Below are 27,866 nucleotides of genomic sequence, written 5' to 3' on the forward strand. Positions count from 1 at the left end.
AGTGTAGGCTGGGTGCAGTGGCTCACGCCTGTAATCCTAGCACTTTTGGAGGCCGAGGCGGGTGGATTACCCGAGCTCAGGAGTTCAAGACCAGCCTGGGCAACATGGTGAAACCCCATCTCTACTAAAATACAAAAAAATAAAAATAATAATAAAAAATTAGCCGGGCGTAGCAGCGTGTGCCTGTAGTCCCAGCTACTTGGGAGGCTGAGGCAGGAGAACTGCTTGAACCCAGGAGGTGGAGGTTGTAGTGAGCCGAGATAATGCCACTGTATGCCAGCCTGGCAACAGAGTGAGACTCTGTCTCAAAACTCCCCCCTCCAAACAAACAAACAAACAAACAAACAAAACCTTCTACTGTAAACTTTTCTACCGCTGTTTACCACTTCTGGCTGTCTGCTGTGGGTTACAGTTGGCTGCCCAATGTTACAACTGGATTGCAAGCTCCTGGAGCAAGGGTACCACATTCATTTTGTATCCCTGGTGGTTAGCCCTGTGCCTAAGCTTTTTATGATTTACATTTGGTACTTCAAAAAATCATGATATTTTCTTTGACCAAGAAAATGTGCTTAAGCTTTTTTTGACCAAGAAAATGTGCCTAAGCTTTTTTTGATCAAGAAAATGTGCCTAAGCTTTAGCCCTGTGCCTAAACTTTTTATGATTTACATTTGGTACTTCAAAAAATCATGACATTTTCTTTGACCAATAACTTATAAAAAAATCTGTGATGCAAACTCCAAGTTATAATGTTCCATTTTATGCTTATTTTGAAGTCCATCCCTCAACAGACTATTTACTTAATTTATTTAAATTCTAATCAGAGGAATGAGAGGGAGCAATAGAAAGAGTTTTAAATTCTCTGAAGTTCTAAACTTCCATAGTCTTCAGCACTATTCATCTACAACAGTGTTAAAAAAGTCATTATGTAACAAGAACAATTTAGATGCATGCCAGAAACATGAAGTGACTATTTTCTGTTTGGTTCCTGATAAGTTGCCATTATTTATCATTTAATAGTTACCACCATCTGTCATTTAAAATCTTCACACCATCCACCAACATTGAATGGCAGAGCAAAGCTGATTCACAACTCTTCCTGTTGGTCACAGGTAACAAGCTCTGTGCTAATAGATGCAAGCAGAAAGCAAGGCCTGGACTACCATGCCCAGCTTCATTTGTCACAGAGGGAATCCTAACTCATAATTTGAGTCTCTCACCCTGTATATAAAATAAAACTATATTTCATTTAAGTATGTAACTTTTATAATTGAAAATTTCAAATATATCCACAAATAGAAAATAGAATAACAATCAACCCACTCAATACACATTCTTCAGCAGCTTTAATCATAATCAACTCATGGTCAACACTGACCTCTCTCCCCCTGCCTACCTTGGATTATTTGGAAACTAATCCTTGACACATTATCTAATCTATACGTATCTCAAACTCTTAAAAAATGCTCACCATAATGCTATTATCACACCTAAAGACTAACAATAATTCACATTCACCTGTTGATGCCATCGTGAACCTGCTGCAGAAATGGCTGTCACTAAATATTTCCCAATAAATAGCTCAAAAGCTGTTTATAAACTGTCCATATGATGTTCAACTATTACAACGGCACTTTTAGGACAAAAGAAAACTGCTCATTCCCTGAATGCTGCTTAATATTGAATTCAGTTTTTGAAAAGAAGATGCACATTATATTTCTTTATTCACATACAAGACACAGAGCAAAATCCTTTGCATCCACACTCTCATTTCAAGCTCAACAGCCACTCTTCTTTTTGGTCCCTGCCTAGAGTCATAAACATGGATAATTTCATGCAGGATTTAAATGTGTATCGGAACAAAAGGTTTTAGACACTGCAGCCCTTCATTTTATAATATCACACTACCCTTAATGAATTTCCTATGAATACTGGTACTAAAGAATTTGAAAGAGGTAGCACTTTTTACAAAAAGCAAATGTCAGATTTACAAAAGGATGTTGCAAAATTTTTTTCTTACACATTAGAGGAAAAGGACATTTATGTGACAAAGTGTCTTTCTGCGAGCCAATACTGAATTTTCCATTGTTGGTGGCTCAGTCTCTCTTGGGAGGCACTTAATTGAATCAGTCTTGAAAGGTTTTCATTGTGTTTCTCCTGATACCCTCTTATGTATTACAGATGCAACTGTAGTGAGTACAGCTCTAATGGAAGATGCTGTCATCCTATTCCTCAGTCTGGCCTCTGTCACAATTGCTTGTGCCCCTTAAGAGGCTGGCATGCTATCAGGAAGAGGTCAAGGTAGACAGAAGCAGGAAGCAATAGCTCTTCACAGGAACAGATAAAAAGTAGTGGGCAGAGAGAGGTGGTACAGCCACCAACGGATCCCCTTAGCACAAATTCTAGACAAATCCACTGAAATAGAGAGTCAGATCCATATATTTATCAGACAGGGACCAGAGGTGAGAGAGCATAAGATAATTTCGTCATGGTCTGTGAGGGCGAGGTAGGGTGAGAGTAAAGGGGAAGGGCAGGCATGAGAGACATGCTGCCAGCAAGCCTGTCATACACTGCCTGCCATGCCAGGGCTGTCCCTCCACATGCGTCAGTTCCATCTGAAAACCTGGAAGGAAAATGCTAACCATCACACGATTCTCTCTGACTAAATGTTGCAGCTGGATTATTCCTCACTTTCCCTGTTCTAATTTGAACAGTCAGACATTTCTCAATTTAAGCCTTTTTCCCTCCAAGAATCCTCCTTTACCTAGGTACCCTCATCTAAGGCCCACCTATGGCCAGGCACAGGAGGCTGAGGCGGGAGGATCCTTGAGGCCACAAATCCAAGACCAGGCTGGACATCATGGTGAGATACTGTTGCTACAAAACATTTGTTTTTTTAATTCGCTGGGCACGGTGGACACGCCTGTAGTGCCCGTGCTTGGGAGGCTGAGGCAGGAGTCCAGGAGTTTGAGGCTGCAGTGAGCTATGATTGTGCCACTGTAGTCCAGCCTGGGTAACAGAGCAAGGCTCTGTCTCTTTAAAAAAAAAAAAAAAGCCCACTTTGGTCTGATAAGGTCCTCATTGTGTCCATATATCAACCATCGTTTTCAAATGAAATAGACACAGCACTATACAGTGCTTTAAACCTTGAGATACTTTCATGTGCATTTTTACTTAATATACACAAAAACTCTTTACCAAGGAAGGGCCTTATTACACTTACTTACAGTGACAGTAACAAAAGTAGGAGAAGAGTGCTGATTTGATCAAATTTACTAAGAGTAAATTAATGCCAAAATCAAAACACCACCATGCCTGGTTAATTTTTACAAATTTTCATAGAGATGGGGTCATGGGGTCTCGCATTATTACCCAGGCTAGTCTTAAACTCCTGGCCTCAAGCAATCCTTTTGCCTCGGCCTCCCAAAGTGCTGGGATTACAGGTGTGAGCCGCCTCACCCAGCTGCCTAGAAAAATATGTCTTTCTTTCTTTCTTTTTTTTTGAGACAGGGTCTCCTTCCGTCTCCTAGGCTGGAGTGCAGTGGCACAATCACAGCTCACTGCAGCCTCAATCATCCAGGCTCAAGTGATCCTCCTGCCTTAGCCTCCCAAGTAGCAGGGACTACAGGTATGTGACATCATGCCTGGCTGATTTTTTTTTTTTAATTTTTAGTAGAGACGGGGCCTCATTATGTTGCCCAGGCTGGTCTTGAACTCCTGAGATCAAGCAATCATCCTGCCTCTTCAGCCTCCCGAAGTGCTGGGATCATAGGCATGAGGCACTGCACCTGGCCAAAATACTTCTTAAGTGCTGTTGGTGACAAAATCTCACCAGCATTTCATACGCTGTACTCAGAAACTGTTTCATGTCCAAGGATCACACTCATGGAGCCCTGAAACAGTCTGATTATATTACCACAATCTAAACAGAATTAGGGTGTCAATCACGCCCTCTTACCCCAGAAAAAAACTGTCCTTGTATAAATTTTTAGGAAGCAGAAATGACTAAGATGGGTACAATTTATAGGCCTAAATCTACCATTAACCTTAATTGATCAGTTCCTTATTAACTTTTTTTTTTTTTTTTTTTGCAGGGGTGTGGAAGTAGTCTGTTAAAAGTATTACATGGCATGAAGTTGTATCAGCACTGATAGCTGCAAATGAGCCTGGCACGGAGTTAAAAAGTCCTACACTGACTGAACAATCAAAGTGCCGTACTGTTCAACTGAGGAGGCATAACATCAGTCTTGTAACCCTAAAGAACACATACTCAGTGAAGAACTGGTCCACTTGAGAACAATGTATGTGTTTAAATGCTTTGACTCTGTGGTTGGATGATACTTTATTTTTTAACTCCTGTGGCCTAGTATTTATTTCTTAAAGATTGTTCTACCTTATGCTTAAGGAGCTGAAACTCTGCAGTGTCATTTGTCAGGATAGTGATTATGTGCAAGTGGGAAAGTTTTTTTAAGTCAACAATAAATGTCTTGCACTGTGAAAATAGCAGCTTGACTCCCACATTCATTTCGTAGCAGAAGGCATGAAATGAATTGGCCTTTTTGAATTATTTCCGAAATGTGCTCCAGATGCATATAGATAGAGCACTAAATATAAACCTAGTTGCTTTTGTTTTTGTCCCATTGCTAAGCAACTTTTAAACCAAAGTGATACAGAATGAGTTCATCATCACTGTTCTTCAAATTTAAGTCTGTAAGAAAACAAAGCAATGTATATTCCCAATATACAGTCTGATAAACCCTGTTGACTACTGATAGATGGCCAAACACAGCCATGGTGCTGTGTGTGTGCCTGTGTGTGTCTGTCTGTCTATCTTTTGTTCCTGATGGATTCGTTTATCAGGTTCAGTGGTAGCTTCCTATTTATAGTGGCATAAATGGTTCAGTGTTAGTTTCCTATTTATAGTGGCATAAATTATACCAAGGACGTGTGCCACTCAGATCTCCCTGCAAGACATTTTATCACTCAGCTGTGAGGGGCAGTTAGCTGACAGCCTCCAGCAGCAGTGCCCTCGAAATCTGCCCCAGGGTGTGAGCCAAGGCGTGTTTTTCGTGGGCATATCCCAGTCAATAACTGATGATCAGCTTATTTTGTTCTCCTTCTATACACTGCAGGCTTTTTAAACAAGTAGTCTATGTCCACTATCTCTTCTTGCTTACCGCCCACACCTCCTATACCAGAAACCCTTGCATGCATAATTCTACACATTTTTTTTTAACTAGAAGGTCACCAACCCCCTCATCATTGCCAAAGCATAACGTCATAAAACTTTCAGAGCTTTTAGCTCTAAAACTTTTAGCAACTGAGATTTATTCCAATTCTCCCATTTTATGAAGAAGAGAACGTGTACAATTTCACAGTGACTGGTAATTTCATTTGCCTTGATCTGCCCTGTAGTATTTGATACTGCTGACCCCTCCATTTTAAAATAAAGTATTGGCAATCTGATTTTTCCCCCTAATGGGTTCAAGAGAAGGCCTGCAAAACTTTCCTGATGATAAGCTACATTAGGCATGGGAAATGATTACTAGAACATGTGTCCGCGGCAATCCAGATTCTTGGGCGAGACCCTTGTCAACCTTTACCTGCTCCCTCCACCATCATCATGTTTCCAGAATTGTCAGGGTCTTTTGTTACGACTGGAAAAACTCCCTAGAAGTGTATTCAGTCTTCCTCCTATGCTGGAGTTGAGTTGCTTGTCTCTTAACTTTATATATTCTTCTACTGTAAGATATGCATTTGGTTAAATGACGGCTCTAGTAACTGACATACCTTACTGTCAAATTTTTCTCCCTTTTCTCCAACAAAAGTGCATTACTTTGTACTGCCAAGAAGTTTTCAGATGCAGAAGCAATAAGGAGCGGCAAGTTGTCACAGCATACTGGGAACAGTGTTAACATGAAGGAAAATTAACTCTCTTTCCTCTTCGCTAAGGGGAAAACAATCTCCATCTGTTCTCAGGTGATGTGGAAATCTACTTAGCTGTTTTTCAAGGTTCTCAAGATACTGGTCCAGAGAAGCGTATCCTGATTCTAGTTATAAATGATAACATGAGAGTTTTAAGGCCCATTTGTTGTACCAAGACTCTATAAGCACAAAAAGTGCCACCAAAATACAGTTTCAATGAAACTGTTGGGTTTTCATGTAAATGCAAGGAAGTTGTTTTGTCTGAAATCTCAAAACCATTAAGGCCCTCATTTATGTGATAAACATATTCCCTTTTATTCCTTTTATTGTTTTGCAGCAGGAAGCAAGTGATAGTCTCTCCAAATTTAATTACGAAAAAGAGCCCCATGAACTCATGGAAGCCACTGGTGTGATACTTATCTGATGTAGATCATAATAAGCACAACTCAGCATCACTGTATGTTTTTATTTACATATGTAAATATAGCTATTTGATATATATATCTATCTATCTCTTTGTATTGTAAACACACAGCCAAGTATCACTTTACTTGACTTCTTTCTGGAAAAAAAGCAGGTCAGAAGATAAAAATAAACAATGGCCCTACTTGTGTATGTAGTTCTTTTCAAAATAAAGCAACCTTCCATCATCTTCCCCAAATCTCTGAAGGATGGATAGAGAGCAAGTTTTTAAAAAAGGGAGAGAGAAAGACTGAGAAAAGCCACAAGTCAGTTATGTCTGGTGTGGGCTGCCCAAAGGTCAGTCCCCTACATACTACGCCAGAAAGAGAGTTCAACCCAGACAACAGCTGTCAGGGACAGCATGTGGGGTGAGAAAATAATAGAATGGAGAATTAGGTAGAATATGTATGCTAAGGAGGAGAGAGACGTTAAATAAGTATTACTGTGGCATTCAGAATATTTTTCCTTGATTTGGGGAGAAAAAAGTAAAAAGGTTTATACTATATTACACTGAATTAAGTAAACAAGCTACCGGTCTGGGGAGGGCCATTTATGAAGGTGAATTCCAAATTAAGATGCAGAAGAAATCACAGAGATGAACTGCAAGATGCACCAGCACCAGGTGCAAGGGACTGAGCACATAAAGGGAGAATGAGATGTGGTCCTAGCCCTGTTGGAACTCACTCTTGAGTGGAGAAAAGTGACAAGGAAAGAATGATTACCAAACAATTCCATTATAACAGTGCTTCAGGAAAATGCCATGTTTTTTGACTGCTACTGAGAGTAGGGAATTTAACATCTACTTCAATTTTTTAATGGGATGGGGGAGATACAATTTGAAATAAATGCAATCATATGGCTAGGAAAGAAGAAGGGGGTCAAGTTCCATGAATAATTCATTGCTCAGACAGACATTCAAGTTCTGTTTCTTCCCTACCTCTTCACGGCAGCTTTAACCTATTTTGTGAAGCAACTGACTTATTTCTCCAATACATTGTAGACAATGTATAAGAAAGGGTTCTGACCATTTTTTTATGACATGCTGACTTGGCAAATTGTGCTCCTAACATAATGTAGTATTCTAGGAAAGGGATGTAATTTAAGGAACTTGTACACAAAGAAAAATTCCTTCAGTGCTTCACATATCTTCTGAATTCACTAAGAGATATGGAGTTTGTTACGTATTTGAGACCGGGCACCTAACTGACAACACAGTAAGCCTCATGAGAAATCCTTAAGGGTGGCTGGCGGGGACAACTCACCAGGTCCCTCATACAGAATTTAAAATCGTTATGCCAGAACTCTTCCTTGGATGACTGCATGGAAGGGGCAAGATAATTTCCCACCCCCTGCTATTTCTCCTTTGCCCTTTCCTTCCCATGGTCAAATGATACTTGAACATCACTTTAAAGTATTCATTGCAGTATGATGCTGTTTGTCCTTCAGTAGCATACAAAAGATAAAATACCCTTATATTTCCACAGGATAAAAACTAGGAAATTTGGTGTACTAAAGTTTTGATTAATGGAAATACTGTGGTTAACTTAGTGATAACTAGACATTTTTCCTTATTTTGTTTTGTTCATTTATTGTTAGTCAAAAGGTATAATAAAAAGCCACTGAAAATATTTTACTGTTATTTGATGGTTCACAATCTTGTGCTGCTTCAGATTAACATCAGTTATGACTGCAGAGCATGACAGAATTAGCAGGTAGGAGGCTTGTTTGGAACAGAAGTGACTCAGGGCACTTTCTGGTTGTTATTTTGGGAAACAATGCCAAATACTTCCCTATTTAATTAGCATGCACTACTGGGTAGTAGAATTACAGCTAATAGACAATTCCATTTCATTAGATGCATTTTGCTATATTTATATTTCAATTATAAAGACCATCTAAAATATTAAGTGATTAAAACAGTACTTCTGTATCGCGCAGAATTTAAAAGCATTTGGAATTGTTTCAGTCTGGTCTTTTTTTTTGAGACAGAGTCTGGCTCTGTCGCCCAGGCTGGAGTGCAGTGGCCGGATCTCAGCTCACTGCAAGCTCCGCCTCCTGGGTTTACACCATTCTCCTGCCTCAGCCTCCCGAGAAGCTGGGACTACAGGCGCCCGCCACCTCTCCCGGCTAGTTTTTTTTTTTGGTATTTTTTAGTAGAGACGGGGTTTCACCGGATTAGCCAGGATGGTCTCGATCTCCTGACCTCGTGATCCGCCCGTCTCGGCCTCCCAAAGTGCTGGGATTACAGGCTTGAGCCACCGCGCCTGGACCAGTCTGGTCATTCTTAAACGGAATGTACACAGAATCATTTCTTTGAACATGTTTCCAATGGCCTTTTTGAACAATTTTAATAAACATTTTCATGAGTCCTGGATTCTACATTTCTTCATAACTTTGGAATAACTCACAGATCGCAACACAATGTATTAGTCACCAAACAAATCAAAGTAAATATTTATTTTGCAACAAGTCTCTTTAATGCATGGCCTCAGACTATGTAGAATACAAAGTAGTCTAAGACATAACTGTTTGTGAAAATTGTATATGGGTTTACATGTTGTCCATTCAAAAAAGGACTTAAGATAGTTATATTTGGTGGCTGCAACTTGCCCTGAGAGACATGGAGTTTGTTACAAATTTGAGGTTGGGAACCTAACTGACAACAAGCCTGATGAGAAATCCCCAAGGGTGGCTGGGGACGACTCACCAGGTCCCTCTACAGAATTTAAAATAGTTATGCCAGAATTCTTCCTCGGATGACTGCATGGAAGGGGAAAGATAATTTCCCACCCCCTGCTACTTCTCCTTTGCCCTTCCCTTCCCATGCTGCCCTCTCTCTTTGCTGCACTCAGGAGCCAACATACAATGCACAATCATCAAAACCTCAGACCTGGTTGCTGGTCACAGCTAGTCGGAGTTTGCATTTTAGTAGACCTACTTGTTTTGTGATTTTCTTTAAATACATTTGACAAATGTATTTCTAATTCATTGACAATCCACTTTATCAACTGAGCATTTCTGTTTTACGACCAGTTGTGGATAAAGGCAGGACTTACTAAACTTATTAAAAGCAGTACCGTTTCCATCTGATCTGTTTCTATCTGATCAAAACAATTCAGTGGCTGGGATGCTCCTGCTTTGAAAGCTACTAAGTCACTGTTGTCTTTGTCTTCTTTGGCTGGGCCGATTCCGCATCATAAGGAAAGATGCACGTGGGCTGCAACATCTCAGTCGTGATTGTGCCCAACTGCAGGGGAAACTCCAAAATTTCATTCTCCATTAAACAAGTATTTATTGATGGTTTTTTAGTGCTAGCTGTTCCTGGGCACGTAACCTAATCAGTATCTACATCCCCAACACCCACACTGTGCCTGATGCACAGCAGGCTCACAGTAATGTGCGATAAACAGATCGATAAAGAAGAAATGATTCTTTGTCTATGAGGAATTTGTGAAGTGTTTGCTCACTTGTCTGGGAAACAAGACACAAAGACATGAAAAGTTAAATGATAATATATGATAAGACACAGCCCCACAAGGAACAGAAGGATTCTAGGGATGCCAATGATCCTGTAGTTCCGTCTCCTTGGCAACACTGCCACCGGAGGCATGGAAGAGGTTCTGCCAATGAAAGGACACGGCCAGGGTGGCCTGCTCTGACAGCACCACAGAGCCCTGCGCTCTGGGATTCTGCAGGGAAGGTTTCTGGGATGGTTATGGTACTGGTCCACCACACAGTCAAGAAGGCAAAGGGCAGGCACACGGCAGTCCAAGGCTGAGCTTAGGACAGTTGAGAAGGAGCTCAGCATGGATGGGAGTGGAAAGTTGGCAGGAGAGACCCAAGACCAAAGTCAGGGAGGTGATGGGAAGTGAGAATGGAGAGCACTAGCCCAGTACATAACTGTGCTATATAATAGCCTAAGCAAGTAGAAACATAGTTGACGATGGTTCTCTCAAGTAAGTGAGATGCATCAGTTCTCTCAAGTAAGTGAGATGCCTGGTCAAATACACAATTTTCAAATCTCTGGTCCTAGCATGAGACTTTATTACAACACTCAGATATTTTTAAAACAGAGCAAATGGTCATACTGAATTTTCTCCCTAGATGATAAACACATCTTATAATACCTTGAGCAAACAATCTTTTTATTTTTTTCTCTTTCCCCAGTAAAGGCTTCTCTGCAGGGATTGGGAAGGAGGGAAGGAACACTTAATACATTAACTCTCTACAGACAGCATTACTAGGACAATGCACCTTTTTTTTTTTTTTGAGACAGAGTCTTGCTTTGTCGGCCAGGCTGGAATGCAGTGGCACGATCTTGGCTCATTGCAACCTCTGCCTCCTGGGTTCTGGCAATTATCCTGCCTCAGCCTCTAGAGTAGCTGGGATTACAGGCATGTGCCACCACACCCAGCTAATTTTTGTAATTTTAGTAGAGATGGGGTTTCACCATGTTGGCCAGGCCAGTCTCGAACTCCTGACCTCAGGTAATCTGACCTCCTCAGCCTCCCAAAGTGCTGGGATTACAGACGTGAGCCACCACTCCCGGCCGGTGACAATGCATTTTTTTTGTTGATTCAAGTCACAAAAGGAAAAAGCCTACTTAATCAAGAGCATATTCTGTTCTCCCTTCCCAATATTAGGAGTAATTGCCTGAGGTAAGGAGTTCAAGACCAGCCTGGTCAACCTGGTGAAACCCCATCTCTACTAAAAATACAAAAATTAGCTGGGCGTGGTGGCGGATGCCTGTAGTCCCAGCTACTCAAGAGGCTGAGGTAGGAGAATCACTTGAACCCAGGAGGTGGAGGTTGCAGTGAGCCGAGATTGCGCCATTGCACTCCAGCCTGGGTGACAGAGCAAGACTCCATCTCAAAAAAAAAAAAAAAAAAAAAAAAAAGAGTAATTGCATGTTTTTTTTTTTTTTTGCCGAAAGTGGACAACAGTTTTAAAGACTATCCCAAGACTGAATGCATTTAGTACTTCACTCCACCCACTGCCTTATTATTACTCACGAGACTAATTTTTAATGGCCTAGCCAGAGAGTTGGCAAGTCTCTTCTGCAAAGGACCAGAGAGCAAATACTTTAGGCTTTATGCGCCATAACCCTGTCACAACTACTCAGCCACGCCACTGTAGCAGAAAGCAGCCAAAGACAATATTAATAGATGGCAAGGTTGTGTTCCAATAAAATTTACTGATACAAACAGGCAGTGGGCTGCTTTGTCCTACAGGCCATTCTTTGTTGACCTCTGGTCCAGACCTTCAATCCTAAAATTACATTAAAATTTTTATGTTCATCTGAAAGAGACATCTCAACACACATTATTTCCATCTAACTCTTCCACATCCTGTAAAGGTGTTAACCAATGCTGATAGATGTAAGAATTATGAAAAACACACCAAAATACCTTATGTCCAAAAGATACCAAGTTTCATCCTTCAAATCTTTCTAATATATTTAACATAGACCAGCACCAAGGCAAATTTCAGAGCAAATTTGTCAAGGGATTGCATGAAAAAAAAGTCAGGTTTTTCAAATGTGTGAAGTCTGAGACTAATCTGTTCCTTATCAACAATTCAGAAAAGCATATAAGCCATGCCACTTTGGTAAAATACATATTGAAAAATAAATCAGATAAAAAAAAATCTTCTCCTACGTGTCTACATGAATTTCAAATCTTATCATGGAAAATGGTAAAAGGATGATTGAGTCTCCTCTGTAACTTTTTTTTTTTTTTGAGACAGAGTCTCACTCTGTTGCCAGGCTGGAGTGCAGTGGCACGCTCTCGGCTCACTGCAACCTCCACCTCCCGGGTTCAAGCGATTCTCCTGCTTCAGCCTCCTGAGTAGCTGGGATTACAAGGTGCATGCCACCACACCCGGCTAATTTTTGTATTTTTAGTAGAGATGGGGTTTCACCATGTTGGTCAGGCTGGTCTCTAACTCCTGACCTCGTGATCCGCCCACCTTGGCCTCCCAAAGTGCTGGGATTACAGGCGTGAGTCACCACGCCTGGTCAACTTTTTTTTTTTTTTTATTGTAGAAATCTTCAGAGAGAACAAATCCACAGATAATTCCCCTACTTTTCAGTGAAGTGATCAACAGAAAGCAACATTCTGAGAAGGCAGATGCTTCTGTCCGAACAGCAGCTGACCAGTAAAGGTACATATTTGACTCTAACCCTCCTGTAGCCAAGGCCCTGGCACTTCATGGGACATGACTGGAGATGTGGAAAATCATTATCTGGCCACGGAAAGAGGTTCTGGAGATAGTGGTATGCCCATTCACTTGGGATTTGTGAGAATACGGCAAACTAGTACAGTTTCAATATTACATGCTCACTGACTACTGAGAGCAGAAGCCACTAAAGGGAGACAGTTTAAGTCTCGTAATTGGATAGACCATTTTAGAATTTTATTTCAGATGTATCTAAGGTTATGATTCCTTAATATAGACTAGTGGGAAGCTATAAAATGTAATAAAAACTTATGACCACTTGGCTATAATGGGAATTTATATATTTAACAGTAACAGCATATTTTGAAAAATGCCTAATATTTATGAAGTATTTTATAGTTCGTAAAATACTATTACACTTGATCCTTAACATTTCTGGTAGGTAGGTAGACTATTTACCATTATTTTACCGATGAGGACATAGGTGCAGAGAAATCACACATCTGGTCTTCAGACAGTGTGGGAGGAGAAATCTGACTTAAAACAAGCAGCCTTTCTAAGCCACTGTACCATGCCACTTCTCTTTCAGCATCTTTGTGAATTTGCTCCTTTCTTTACCAGATTCTAATGTATTGCTGATAGATGATGATATTTGCAATATGTTATCTTGACTGGGGCAGAATGACAGAGGCAATCATTTTTAAATGATTCTTTTTTTTTATTGAACTACCACCAAAAATGTATCTTATCAAATGCTTTATGGCCTTAAAGAAGAGAATATCGCATTGTGGAAAGAACAAATGGAACACAGTAAGTACTTGCTGAATTGAACTGATATTAGCAGACCACAGTCCAGAGAGCCCAGTGAATCACTGACTAAATGAATCTGCTTTCTCTGTGTATTAAGGGAGAAATCGCACCTATCTTACTTAACAAAGATTTAAGGAAATCAACTAAGAAAATGGACATGAGACCGTTTATAATTAAAGAGTACCTAATTCACTCAACAAATACTTACTGAGTAGGCACTGTAAGGCACTGTTGATGGATGTTATGAGTTTGAGTGCAATCTATGCCATATTAAAACCACAGCTTTTACGGGAAATTGTTAGGAACGTAGAGATTACATATAAGTGGACTATAAGACAGAGTTGCAGATCAATGAAAATTTTAACAGCTTACAATGATGCGTAGATTTACTCTCAAAAAGGATCAGATCATTGACTGTGTGACTACAAAGTAAAGGCTAAAATGCATAGATTTTTGAGTTGAGGAGAGCTAACTAGATACGACTTTCCAGAAATTTAAATACAAGAGAAAATATTTAAACTTTTAACACTTTGAGTGATGGCAAGTCGGTGGGGCACCAGTGATTGCTTGTTTGGTAATAGTAGTGCAACAATTATCCAATATTTATTATTGAAGCTTTTAAATACTGACTATAAACCCAAATCTTTAAAAGTATGTGATAAATAAAGACTTGGCTAAAATTTGATCTTGACTATATACAGCACCATCTGGGAAAAATAAGTATGTATTTGAAGGAGATACTGATAAAAAAGTCTGCTGTTAATTATATCAACAATGAAACTACCTGATTCCACAGATGTCATTTAATAAAAGAACAATCAAATTATGTAAGGATGTGTTAGGAAAGAATTCCTACCAGATAAATTCTGAGCGGCCCACTAAATATTTGATTATTTGATAAAACTGCTAAAGCAGTAAAACTCCTGATACAGTAAACTTATTCATATGTTTGCTCAGGTTTTAGCAAAAAGGTATGTAATTATGGAAGAAGAATGTTGTTACTGAGAACAGAAAATAAAGACACATTTTCTTGGCTTCCAGGATGGTCACATTATGAAGTTACAATTTCAGAGTTTCATATGTTAGCAAAATGGGAGAAGATGATGCTTCTACACAAAGATTATCATCACATGTACCTGGAGGAAACCCATAACAGTATTAGCAAGATTATTTCACAGTCATTATATGATATAATCATATAAATACTGATTCAAAATAACAAGGTATTATTAAGACAAATAGTAGAGAAAACTACATTTTGAAGAACTGATGTAATGTTCCCAGATGATTTGATACAATAAAATTCAGAATCAGAAAAGACCAGCATGAAAGCCAGAGAAAAAGGTGACTGAAGGAATTTACAATGTTTATCTTGATGAAGATAACAGGAAAGGGGGGAGTAAGAATTTTTTTTTTTGTTTTGTTTTTCGAGTATTTGCTGGGCTGAGGTACAGAACAGGAATTAGACACTGTATATAGTTCCAGGGTCAGAACTAGGACCAAAACGCAGAAAGTATTGGGAGGTAAACTGTGACAGCCTGGGGCAGAACTCTCTAATAATGGCCGCTGTGCAACTGGAAGGGACTGTCTTTAGAGGCGCAGGGTTTCCTTCCACTGGAATTATTCATGCGGTGGCTGAATTATTTGACAACAAAGGCCTCTTCCCACATCATATTCTACTTATCTCTCAATCCAAGGAAGACTGTGAACAAGAAGAAGCAAAGCAAGGGATTCTGTGGTGAGGCTGTGGGCAGTGTAGTGATGGGCTAGAGGAGGAGTTGCCACTTTTTTTATCCTCCCCTCCAAAATAGGGTCATTAAACAGGTCAGCACGGCCAACAGCAGCATAGAGTGGATATAAAAATTGCACTTTCTGGGGTAAGTCATGTTCTAGGAACAGCAAGGCTAGGCATTGGCTGGAACCATCTACACAGGGAGACCACAGAGGACAGTGATATCATCAGGAAGGAGCAGTGGAGAGATCAGTTTTGGTGGCCCGTGTGTAGGAGGGTTGCATCCCAGATGTCCTCTGGACAGAAATAATCAACACTCCCATGGATAGCATCCCAGCTTGGAGAGAAGAGGAAAGGGCTGTGCAAATGTGTCTCACCTCTTGGCTTATTAGACAGGATGAAGAGTCCCCAGGCAGGACGAATGAGTCAACCTAGGAAGCAGGCCACAGATAAAACATAGTGTGACGCTAAGAGGTGGAAATGAATTAAAGCCAGTAAAGGGCAGTAAATGAGGAACGTGACAAACACAAGTTCGCTTCGTTAGAGTTATGTGCTGAAGATGATCATCATAAAATCAATAGCCAATCGAGAAATGGTGTGGGGATGACTGAATATCCACACACACAAGAGTGAACTTGGATACCTACCTTCCACCACACACAAAAATCACCCCAAAACAGAGCATAGGCCTAAATGGAAGAGTTAAAACTAGAAAACTCCTAGGAAAAAAAAATCCTATTTTTTTTTTGTAAATCTTCATGACCTTGGATTTGACAATGGTTTCTTATGACGCCAAAAACATGGGTGACGAAAGAAAAAACAGACAAACTTTATCAAATCTAAAAGCTTTTGTGCTTCAAAGGACATCATCAAGGAAGTGAAAGACAACCCTCAGTAAGGGAGAAAGCATTTGCAAATTATATATTGGGTAAGTCCTTTATATATCATATACATTATTATATTCATCATTCAGATATATAATCATACATAAACTTTGACAACAATAAAAAGACAAATAGCCAAATTACAAACGGGTAAATAATTTGAAATGCAAATTAAAACTACAATAAGATACCATTTAATACTCACTAAAATGAATACAATACAAAAAATAGTAAGTGTTGGCAAGGAAGTGGAGAAAGTAGAACTTTCATACATTGCTGGTCAGATGTCAAATGGTGCTGCAACTTTGTAAAAGAGTTTGGTGGGCGAGGTGCAGTGGCTCATACCTGTAATACCAGCACTTTGGGAAGCCTAGGCTGGAGGATCGCTTGAGGCCAGGAGTTCCAAGACTAGCCTAGGCAATGTAGTGAGACCCTGTCTCTACAAATAAATAAATCAGCTAGGTATTGTGGCACGTACCTGTAGTCCTAGATACTCGAGTATCTGAGGCAGGAGAATCACTTGAGCTTAGGAGTTCAAGGCTGCAATGAGCTATGATGGCACCATTGCAGCCCAGCCAGGCCAACAGAGCAAGACCCTTTTTTTTTTTTTTTTTTAAACTTTTTGTCCTAGCTCTAAAGAAAAAGAACATTTGGTAGTTCTTCAAAAAGTTAGAGTTACAATGCAATCCAGCAATTCCATTCCTAAGCATATGCCTATGAAAATTGAAAATGTGTATTCACACAACATCTTGTATGCAAACATTAATAGCAGCATTATTAACAACAGCCAAACAGTAGAAACAATCCTGAAGTCTGTCACCTGATAAACAGATAAATAAAATGTGGTATATCCATACAATAAAATATTATTCACCAATAAGAAAGAATGAAGTACTGATACATGCTACAACATGGATAAACCGTGAAAGCATCAGCAAACGGAAAGAACTCAGTTATAAAAGATCACATATTGCATGAAACCATTTATATAAAATGACCACAAAATGTAAGTTCACAGAGACAGAAAGCAGGTTAGTGATTGCCAGGGGATTGTAGCAGGGAAGAATGAGGAGTGACTGGCAGTGCAATAGGTTGGTTTACAGCAGCATCAACACAAATACATCAGTAATGAATGCACTGTGCTATGATGCTGTCACAGGAACTTTTTAGGTCCATTATAATCTTGTAGGATCACTGTCATATATGCGGTTCATCACTGGCCACGAGGCGTAGCTATATGGTACATGACTGTATTTCCAGAAGCTACAATTTGCTTTCTTTACTTATGGTGAGGTTAAATCTTTCTATAATTTTGTCATTTATATTTTTCTGAACTGTGCCAGTTCAGAGCCACTCCAAATACTTCTATTGAGTTATTGTTCTTTTTTTCTTACTCATTTCCTAAGAGGTCTCTCTTTTCATGTTAAATAAATGATCTCACTTAACAAGCTAATACTTACATAACAATTACTATGAACCTGACATGTTTCTTAGCTCTACAGAGACATAAAATCATTTAATATTTACAACTATGCTGTGATTGGGCATCATCATCATTTCTATTTAAGAGATGAGGAAACTTCAGCACAAAAGTGTTAAGCAGTGGAGGCAGGATTTGAACCCACGCACACTGGTCCAAACGTCCCAGCTAACCAGTATACTCTCCTGACTCGTACGGATGTAGCAAACAGCAAACTTAAGAATGTCAACCAAGATACGCAGACCCCAGAAAATGTGTAGAATCTGCTCACTGTAAAAGACTGTGATAAGTGTTCTTTTCTGGAACTGCACTGTCCAGTAAGCGAGCCACATGTGGCTACTGAGCACTTGAAATGTAGTTAAACTAAATCTAGATGTGTGGTAATGTGAAATATACACTGAATTTCAAAGATTTAATATAAATTAAAAGAATGTAGATACGGGCCAGGCGTTGTGGCTCAAGCCTGTAATCCCAGCACTTTGGGAGGCCGAGACGGGTGGATCACGAGGTCAGGAGATCGAGACCATCCTGGCTAACACGGTGAAACCCCGTCTCTACTAAAAAATACAAAAATCTAGCCGGGCGAGGCGGGCGCCTGTAGTCCCAGCTACTCAGGAGGCTGAGGCAGGAGAATGGTGGGAACCCGGGAGGCGGAGCTTGCAGTGAGCTGAGATCCGGCCACTGCACTCCAGCCTGGGCGACAGAGCGAGACTCTGTCTCAAAAAAAAAAAAAAAAAAAAAAAGAATGTAGATACTCAAAACTTTTTAATATTAATGTGTTGATAATGTTAAATAGTATTTTCGGCCAGGCATGGTGGCTCATGCCTCTAATCCCAGCACTTTGGGAGGCCAAGGCGGGTGGATCACTTGAGGTCAGGAGTTTGAGACCAGCCTGGCCAACATGGTGAAACCCTGTTTCTCTAAAAAAAAAAAAAAATTACACTGGGCGTGGTGGCACGTGCTATAGTCTCAGCTACTTGAGGCCGAAGAATCACCTGAACCTGGGAGGCAGAGATTGCGGTGAGCCGAGATTGTGCCACTGCACTCCAACCTGGGTGACAGGGCAGGTTTTTTTAAGACTCTTGTCTTAAAAAAAAAATACTATTTTGAATATACTGAGTTAAATATGTTATTTAAGTGAATATCACCTTTCATTTTTAAAAAAAACTTTTAGTATGACTACTAGAAAATATTGTGTTACTATAAAGCCTGCATTATATTTCTGTTGGACAGGGTTGTTCTAGAAGGATGTATTGTGACTGGAAGAGAAGTCTGGAGGAGTAGTGCATAGTTCTTAAAAGGCTAATCATGGTGTATGCTGTCTTTGAGGACCATGGATTGATGATACAACAGACAATAAGCCAACTGTTACTAAACCCATCAACTACCAATATTCTGATGACTCATGATGAATTCAAATATAGTCAAGAGGAACCTGGAAGGTATTGTTGGTGAATACAAAGAAATGGGTTGAAAACAAAAAGGAATATAGGGCAGGGGAAATAATTTTGTTTCTTCTACCTAAAGCACAGTCTTTGAAGGAGAAATAGGTCTATGAAATGCTTCTTAAAACTAAAGTCTAATCTACCTCCATTACACCTTACCCTCCACAGGTGAGTCGCTATTTCACAGAAATACTCTATTTGCTATAATGTATAATTTAGCCAACAGAGTTGCTCAGTAAGTGCAACAAAACTCTTTAAATATTGATAATCCATCTATGTTACCTATGTCCAGTAAATGTTTGGAAAAAAAATTTATAATCTCTGGCCTCCCCCACCCCATACCCCAAATTATAAACCAGAATATTAAAAGGACTTGTAGGAATTCAACTGCAAGTACCCCAAGGGCAGCCCTATGTCTAACTGAATTATCAGCATTACCAGTACCATCCCAGTGCTGGTAACGCAGCAAATGCCCAGTAAATTTTCACTAAATACACACAGAAAATGGTAGTTCATTGGAATTTTAAAGTCCACACCTAAACAATACGGAAAACGCAAAGAATGGATATTCTAGACTGGTAAGCTTACTGTTGTAGATGGCTAATCACACAGATGGGGGCAAGTACTTAGAATGAAGACCCAGGAGTCAGCAAAGGCTTTCTAAAATCCAACTTCACATTCTTTTCCTGACTCTGCCTCTATCTGTGCAGGGAGTGACTCAACAGAATAAATCCTGAATTCCTGAAGACCTTTGACAAAACTCTTTTATATACCTTAACCAAGGTGGGGAAATAGCAGGCATGACAATCTAACAGTTAGAAGGCTTAGTAATGAGTAGAAAAATCATACAGGAAGACTGGTGTTTGGGGGACTGAGGTCAATCTAAAGAAATTCTTCAGGGGTGGACCAGGAATCCCTCTTGGTCAACATTTTTCTTCAGTAAGTTGGAAGAAACATGAAAGGCATATTTGCCAAGTAACACAAAGCTGGAAGAGACTTTGGATATAATTCAAAGACTATTTGGTTAGAATGGTATATAGCTAATGAAAATTACCTAGGATAGTGGTTTTCAAACTTTAACATGCAGCAGAATCATCAGGAAGGCTTATTAAAACACATTGCCAGGACTCATCTCCAGAGTTTATCACTCAGTGGGTCTTGGGTGGGGTCGAGAATGTGCATTTCTAACAGGTCAGGTGATGCTGCTGCCACTAATCCAGGGACAACCCTTTGTGAACCCGTGGTACAGGAGATTCCTGTTATATACTTGTTTGCAACACTACAGTTTCTTTCTTAATTCCAACCTTCATGGCTGAGGTTCCTGAGTCATATTCTAGACTAGTACCTTCTATGACAGATGGCTTTCTGTAACTTCAGAACCCATGCAAGCCACATCCTTTTCCAACTATTCTGTGGAAATCATTAGTAAAGAGTGCCACCCTCTTCTGGAAGAAGAAATCAAGCAGTTTCTTGAGGTATTCCCCTCCCCCAACATATTTAAACCTCTAAATACTTATGGTAAAATTCAAAAGGAAAATGGTTCAGAAAGCTTATTTGGAAAGGGTGGCTCTATTAGGAAGAAGACCGGCATACTCACCAGAGAGGAAATATACCCAGTCGTGTGGTGATAAAAACCACGGCAAACATAACAAACAGGAGATCACACATTTTCTGAAACTTGGCATAATTTGCCATTTTGGCAGCCTATGAAAGAAAGGAATGTGACATATTAATGTAGTTATACTGATAATAAAAAGTTTCTTTCAATATGCATGAGTCTGTTATAAGATATACTTTATCAGATGCACAAAATTGCCTGTGACTGAAATGTCATACATCATGCATCAGCATTTATAAATTACCCACAAGCTGAGTGAGAGGCAGCATTAGCCGTAAGTAGAATTCCTGACTGTTACAGATTTAATAAAATATTCAGCAACCTGAAAAATTCAATTCTTATGGTTGATTTCAGAAAAACAGAGAGAAAAATAAGAAATTCTTACATCATAGATGATATTAGCAAGCCAGAGACACCAAAACAGAAATCTGGTATAACAGTTCAAACAGAAGTGCTGGATAATCCTTTAAACCTTTTTATGAATCTCAAATACTGAGGCCACAAACTTTATATAGAATATATGGAGCTTTCTGTGTTTTTCTTCCTTTCTCCTTAAAATTATAGGTTTTCTCTAAACAGGCACAAGGAATACTCTGGGAGATGCTTTTCTGGCTTATTCTCATGAACTTAGAAATGAAGAAAGTGTCAAGATCATGTCATTTCAACTAATCCATTTAGGTAGAATTTTCAAAGTTACATGAATGGGTCATTTTTAGATGAAAGCCACTAATGCTCAAAGGGTCTGTGAAAAGTACTCTCATAATTTATGACAGCGATTTAAGTGAAGACTTTTTATATTATAAATTAGGGAAGAAATCACATCCCTTTCTCTACCATCTACTTTTTTACAAATGATTCTAAAAACAGGTGAGACTGAAAACATAATTTTGCTTAATCATCTCTTTTTACATTTTTACATAGAATTCACAGCACCTACACACAGGGTTATAAATTGATGACGTCTTCTGAATTTATAACATTATTTTCTACTTCTTGGAAACTTAAATTAACTGAGTCAGATTTGAAAAGATTGTTGACATTATCCACAGAAGCTATAATTTAAAAGATTTAAATAAAGCGCAAAGCTATGAGAGAAATGTATTTCTAAGGGGAAATATCTATTAACTGGGTGGAAGTTAGGATTATAAGCTTTTAATTTCATGAACACTTCAGGGGTAATACCATAAATTATGTTAAAAGGTACCTTTTACTTTCTTCTGGCTAGGTAAATCATGAAATTTTTCTTTTACATTTTTTCACCAGTATTCAATAAATAAGCTTTAAACACAGACTTTTCAGAAATGTCTGGGCCATAAGATAACATGTTGAGGAGGTGACAGGTGACCTATCTCATTATTTGAATACTCTAAGTGTTATTTATTTTTATAATGTTAAAGAGAATCTAGGTGATGAAGAACATTTGTTTTTAAGCCACATGACTGAGATTTCTGAATTTTTTTTTTCTGGATACAAGTGGAACTTGATTAGAAATTTTCTGAATCTACCCCATGGCACTACCAAGCATCATGCCAGCCATTTCCACAGGCAATGCAGTTGGCTAATTGTACAGGATTGATTGTACAGCCTTAGGTTGCAGCATAAATTTCTACATTCAAGCAAACTTAAGATTTAACCAAATGGTAACTCATTTCCAGGGGATTGCAATATAAGCAATCTATATTATTGATTATACTTATTATATTTCTTTATACTAATTATATTTCTCCTATTAAAAATACATTGAATAGAGGTTAGCTTGAATCACTTAAAAATCATAGCCACAAATTATCATTTGACTTATCTAGCCCATTAGGTCTATTTTTCTATTTTATAACATGAAAGGACCAGAGTTTTTTTTAACAAAGTGCTGTATATACCTCAAACCTTAATTGTCTTTATAGTAGATTCAAATTTTATAGCATAGAATTCTGCTTATATTGCAATGACAGATCATTATTTGAGGGTATGTCTAGTCTACATTCATAGTATAGTAATTGCTTCAAAGGTGGCAAAACAAAGCACTTAAAGCAAAATGGTGGGCCTAAAGGAAAAAAAAAATCAGAATTCAGATCAGATTGTAAGAACCATTTCTACATAGGCTTTGTACTCTTATAAGGTAATTCTGACCAGTTATATTAATTTCTTAATATAAAATGCAAAGACTTTAATGATTAACATTATTGAGTATGACTCTTCACAGGAGCCATAGTTAAAAGTAAATATCACATCACAATTTTCCTTGGGATTTTACCTTTTGAAATATGCTAGAACATTTTTATTTATTTTACCACTTTAAGAATTCTAAATAATAGTAACCAATTCATATATAACCAATATTTCCACAGATATTCTTTATACTTTCATATATAGAAAACATAGTTTCTACATAAAATTTGCAATTCGTATGCACTTTTCACTGTAAAAACATTAGGAAAATGTGTATTGGCAATAAAAATGATGACTCCTACTTAATTTTACTGGGATGTATAACTTCCATCAGTACCCAAACCGAGTTTTACAAAATTTCCCAATAAATCAGGGTAAAAGTTACAACACACCAAACAAAACCTAATCAAATAATGATTTGCCTTTGTAAAAACATTCATTTCTTAAGTACGGATTAGTAAAGGTTTTCAGCATTTTATTAACAATTTTTTTTGTATAAAAGTTTACATACTGGCCGGGCGCGGTGGCTCAAGCCTGTAATCCCAGCACTTTGGGAGGCCGAGGCGGGCAAATCACGAGGTCAGGAGATCAAGACCATCCTGGCTAACACGGTGAAACCCCGTCTCTACTAAAAATACAAAAAACTAGCTGGGCGAGATGGCGGGCGCCTGTAGTCCCAGCTACTCAGGAGGCTGAGGCAGGAGAATGGCGTAAACCCAGGAGGCGGAGCTTGCAGTGAGCCGAGATGGCGCCACTGCACTCCAGCCTGGGTGACAGAGCAAGGCTCCGTCTCAAAAAAAAAAAAAAAAAAAAAAAAAAGTTTACATACTAATTTAAAATCTCATTTTCACCAGTTTAACCTACAAAGAAACACTGCAGTTTCAAGGCAGTTATTTACTATTGTACCCAAGCACCATCTAGCATAACATTGAAGAGTTAGTGAGATTAGGGACTTCCTAAATTTTGGATTTTGTATTCTTAAAGATGAAAGAAAACTTTTACCTCCAGAAGAGCATCAGCCGAATCATGAAGACAAAGGACCAGCGTTCCTACTCGGGCCATATTGTTGACATATGAAAAGGTAATCAAGAAAATACATACAAGGTGGTGCAGGAACATAATGCCAAAGTCCTTAAGGAAAGAAAAACCAGCCATATTAGAGTTTAGCAACATCACATTTCCATTTAGCCATTCAGCCACTGAACCAGTACTTACTAAGAATCTCCACAAGCCTAGCACTGAGGATGAATAAGGTATGAATAAGGTATAACTCTTATCCTGTGGGAGTCCATCACGTGTTGGGAGAGACACATAGGAGATCGGTGGAAGCCCAAGATCAAGGCTCTGGCAGATTTGGTATCTGGAGAGGGCCCACTTCCTTGTTCATAGATGGTGACTTCTAGCTGTGTCATCATATGGCAAAAGGGGCAAAGCACTTATTTAGGGCCACAGGAGATAGGAGGAAATCAATGACTACCAAGAATGCAATCAAGCCAGGACAAAGACCATATCATAAAGAATGCTTTGTGGCCAGGCGCGGTGGCTCAAGCCTGTAATCCCAGCACTTTGGGAGGCCGAGACCGGCGGATCACGAGGTCAGGAGATCGAGACCATCCTGGCTAACACGGTGAAACCCCGTCTCTACTAAAAAAATACAAAAAAAAAAAAAAACTAGCCGGGCGAGGTGGCGTGCGCCTACAGTCCCAGCTACTAGGGAGGCTGAGGCAGGAGAATGGCGTGAACCCGGGAGGCGGAGCTTGCAGTGAGCTGAGATCCGGCCACTGCACGCCAGCCTGGGCGACAGAGCAAGACTCCATCTCAAAAAAAAAAAAAAAAAAAAAAAAGAATGCTTTGTAGCAAGCCAAATAATTTGAAGCTATGGGAGAAATCACTACAGAATTTCAAGAAAAGAAGGGTACTACTTGCATTTGAGCCTTTAATTTTTTATTTTATTTCATTTTATTTTTGCTCTGTCGCCCAGGCTGGAGTGCAGCGGTGTGATCTCGGCTCACTGCAAGCTCCACCTCTCAGGTTCACGCCATTCTCCTGCCTCAGCCTCCTGAGTAGCTCGGACTACAGGCACCCGCCACCACGCCCAGTTAAATTTTTTTTTGTATTTTTAGTAGAGACAGGGTTTCACCGTGTTAGCCAGGATGGTCTCGATCTCCTAACCTTGTGATCCGCCCGCCTCGGCCTCCCAAAATGCTGGGATTACAGGTGTGAGCCACCGTGCCCAGTGCATTTGAACTTTAGGAAGATCTTTGGGGCAACTGTATAGGTTTAACTGGACCACTTCTCTGCCTACTAAATGGTTGGGGCTTCAGAAGGTACGGTTGTGTCTTTGAACAGAGTGTGGCATCTATGAAGGGACAGCAGGTTAAGGTCAGAGGAAAAGGGCATCATATGGCTCCCACCCCGGATGGTCCACAGCCTACAGAAGGGCTGATAAGCCACATAGCAAGGTTAACGGTGGTGCTGTGGTCTAAATATTTGTGTGCCCACCAAGTTCAAGTTAAAATCGTAATGCCCAAGGTGATAATGTTAGGAGATGGGGAATTTGGGAGGTAATTAGGGCATGAGACCAGAACCCTCATGAATAGGATTAGTGTCCTTGTAAAAGGGACCCCAGAGAGCTGCTTTGTCCCTTTCACCATATGAAGACACAGTTAGAAGGCACCATCTATGAACCAGGAATGGGCCCCCTCATCAGATACCAAATCTGCCAGAGCCTTGATCTTGGACTTCCCAGCCCCTGGAAGTATAAGAAATCAGTTTCTGTTGTTCACAGGACTCCCAATCTACAGTATTTTGCCACAGCAGCTCAAATGGATTAAGACGGGGGTGATGGTTTTCTGTTATCTCAGATTTCTTGGAATGTGCATCTCAGTGTTAGCATCCTTCTCCCAGAATATGCCTGTTGGGATACTAAAATAAGAATCCTACCATGTTGGCTTTTCTGATAGGACCTACACAAACAAGCCCTGAATTTTTAAAAATTGTTTTATGTTAGATTCAGGGGAGTACATATGCATGCTTGTTACTTAGGTATACTGCATACTTGTGGGGACTGATGCCCTGAATTTTAATCATTATCTGTCCATAGACATTAGAAGAAAATATATCTTGCAGAAATAATAGTAAATTGACCATCCTTATTTTGGTCAGCTTCAAGGGAACTTCATCTTGGCCTCAGTGAAGATTTTTTTTTCTGATATTATCTCTTGACTATCTGGACATGGTTTGTTGTGATATGGAATTTCTGTTGCTTACAAATATAATCTCTCTTTTACTCATACTTTTATCTAATCTATATATCTCTCTCAGAGTAAGTTTGAATTTCTCTGAGACTTAAATGCCAAGACTGACCCTAATGTTGCTCTATTTGAAGCCTCTGGAGGAAGAGGACTATTCCCCACAGACCATTCATCTGGGGTAGATTTATTTGAATCTCTCTTTCTAAGGGAGAGAGCGTGAAAATGAAAAGCACGAAAACTGACGTATGAGCAGATCCTGATTATGAAAAAGCGCAGTATGTAGGTTAAATCTAGGGGAATAAACCCAAATTTTTATCTTGAAAAGTCAATATTCATATGGTCATTTATTCATTAAAAACAGTGACTGAGCATTTACTATGCTCTAGACAGTTCTAGGCTTTGAGGAAAAATAAGTAAGCAAACTAGACAAATACTTTTGCCCTTGTGGAACTTGTATATTCTGGTAAGGGAGAACAGACAAAAAGTATAAGTAAATGATCTCTTATAGTAGAAGGTAAAATTGTGCTATGGGGGGAAAAAAGCAATCATGATAAGAAAGGTGAGGAGTCGGCCGGGCGCGGTGGCTCAAGCCTGTAATCCCAGCACTTTGGGAGGCCGAGACGGGCGGATCACAAGGTCAGGAGATCGAGACCATCCTGGCGAACACAGTGAAACCCCGTCTCTACTAAAAATACAAAAAACTAGCTGGGCGAGGTGGCGGGCGCCTGTAGTCCCAGCTACTTGGGAGGCTGAGGCAGGAGAATGGCGGGAACCCGGGAGGCGGAGCTTGCAGCCTGGGCGACAGAGCAAGACTCCGCCTCCAAAAAAAAAAAAAAAAAAAGAAAGGTGCCAGGCCAGGGCAGGTCTCTCTAGGAAGGCGACTTAAAGATGATGAGGAAGCTAGTCTTATAGAAAGATGGGGAGAAAATATTCAAGCCAGAGAAAACAACCAAGGCAAAGGCATTATCCATCACGGTCTTTCTATCCTGATGTGTTCAAGGAATAGTGAGGAGGTGAGTGTGGCTGGAGTCAAGTAAGAAGGAGAGACGTGTAGAAGCCAGAGCAGCAACATTATAGATTATAGATTTTAAAAATTAGTAGCTTCTTTTTGTCTATTACCACTATTTTAAAAAGATATTTTAACTTTGTTGAATAGAAAGTAATCACTCTGCTATTTAATCCCTGATATGTAACTGTTCTATGTATCATTTGTATTCAGATCTACATTGGGAGGTTAAGGGTCAAGAATAAAATTATTTCTGAGGTTGTAAGGACTTAATTTTATCTATCACATTGGAATAGGTACAAAGCACTTATAAATACTCTAATACTACTCGTCATGAACACGAAACAGGACTAGGTTTTTATTCTTACAGATGTCTTCATAAACTCCTTCCTACAACATTCCCTTATGAGAATTCCTCTTTGTTCTGAGAATCAGGTTAGCAGTGGCTAACCTACCACTATATTCCTTCATCTAGACTCACATTTACATCTAGTTCTGAGCTCAGGCAGAAGAGAAACGATGACCATACTTTGAGTTTAACAAGTGATTATGTACAGGTGCAACTTACCAGTTTTACCTACTTCTGAAATTCTGATGTCTTTGCAGTTAGTACCTAAGGTTTTCTTAAATCATTAAAGTTAGACAATACCAAAATGCCTTAGACATACAATAAAAATTGCACTGATAACATTTTCCACTGAAAGATAAAATCTGTTCTCTCCAAGCTGTTACTTATTAGATTCCATCATGTGGAGTATAGTATTCTACCAGATAATAACTACTTCAAAACAATGGATCCATTAAAGTAGAGCTTACCTGTCAACTAATATTTTAAACTGTTTCTTAAACATAATCAAATGAAAACACACACTGCTTAATTCAGAAATTCAATGAGTTTATATTTGCTATG

At 39.4% G+C, this 27,866-nt stretch overlaps 1 protein-coding gene across 2 annotated transcripts in view; it reads right to left on the reverse strand.

The window, feature by feature from the left end:
• The window catches only part of CERS6 (ceramide synthase 6), a 325,070-nt gene that overhangs the window by 34,821 nt on the left and 262,383 nt on the right, over positions 1–27,866 (reverse strand). For both annotated transcript variants that reach the window (XM_033231236.1, XM_033231237.1), the window contains exons 7-8: positions 23,699–23,827; positions 20,510–20,616 (exon numbers count right to left, since the gene is read on the reverse strand). In XM_033231236.1, coding sequence (XP_033087127.1) covers positions 20,510–20,616; positions 23,699–23,827 — 236 coding nt within the window. The remainder of the gene's footprint in view (positions 1–20,509; positions 20,617–23,698; positions 23,828–27,866) is intronic.

This window comes from Trachypithecus francoisi, unplaced genomic scaffold, assembly GCF_009764315.1.
Source record: "Trachypithecus francoisi isolate TF-2019V2 unplaced genomic scaffold, Tfra_2.0 Lachesis_group13, whole genome shotgun sequence".
Taxonomy (NCBI): Eukaryota; Metazoa; Chordata; class Mammalia; order Primates; family Cercopithecidae; genus Trachypithecus; species Trachypithecus francoisi.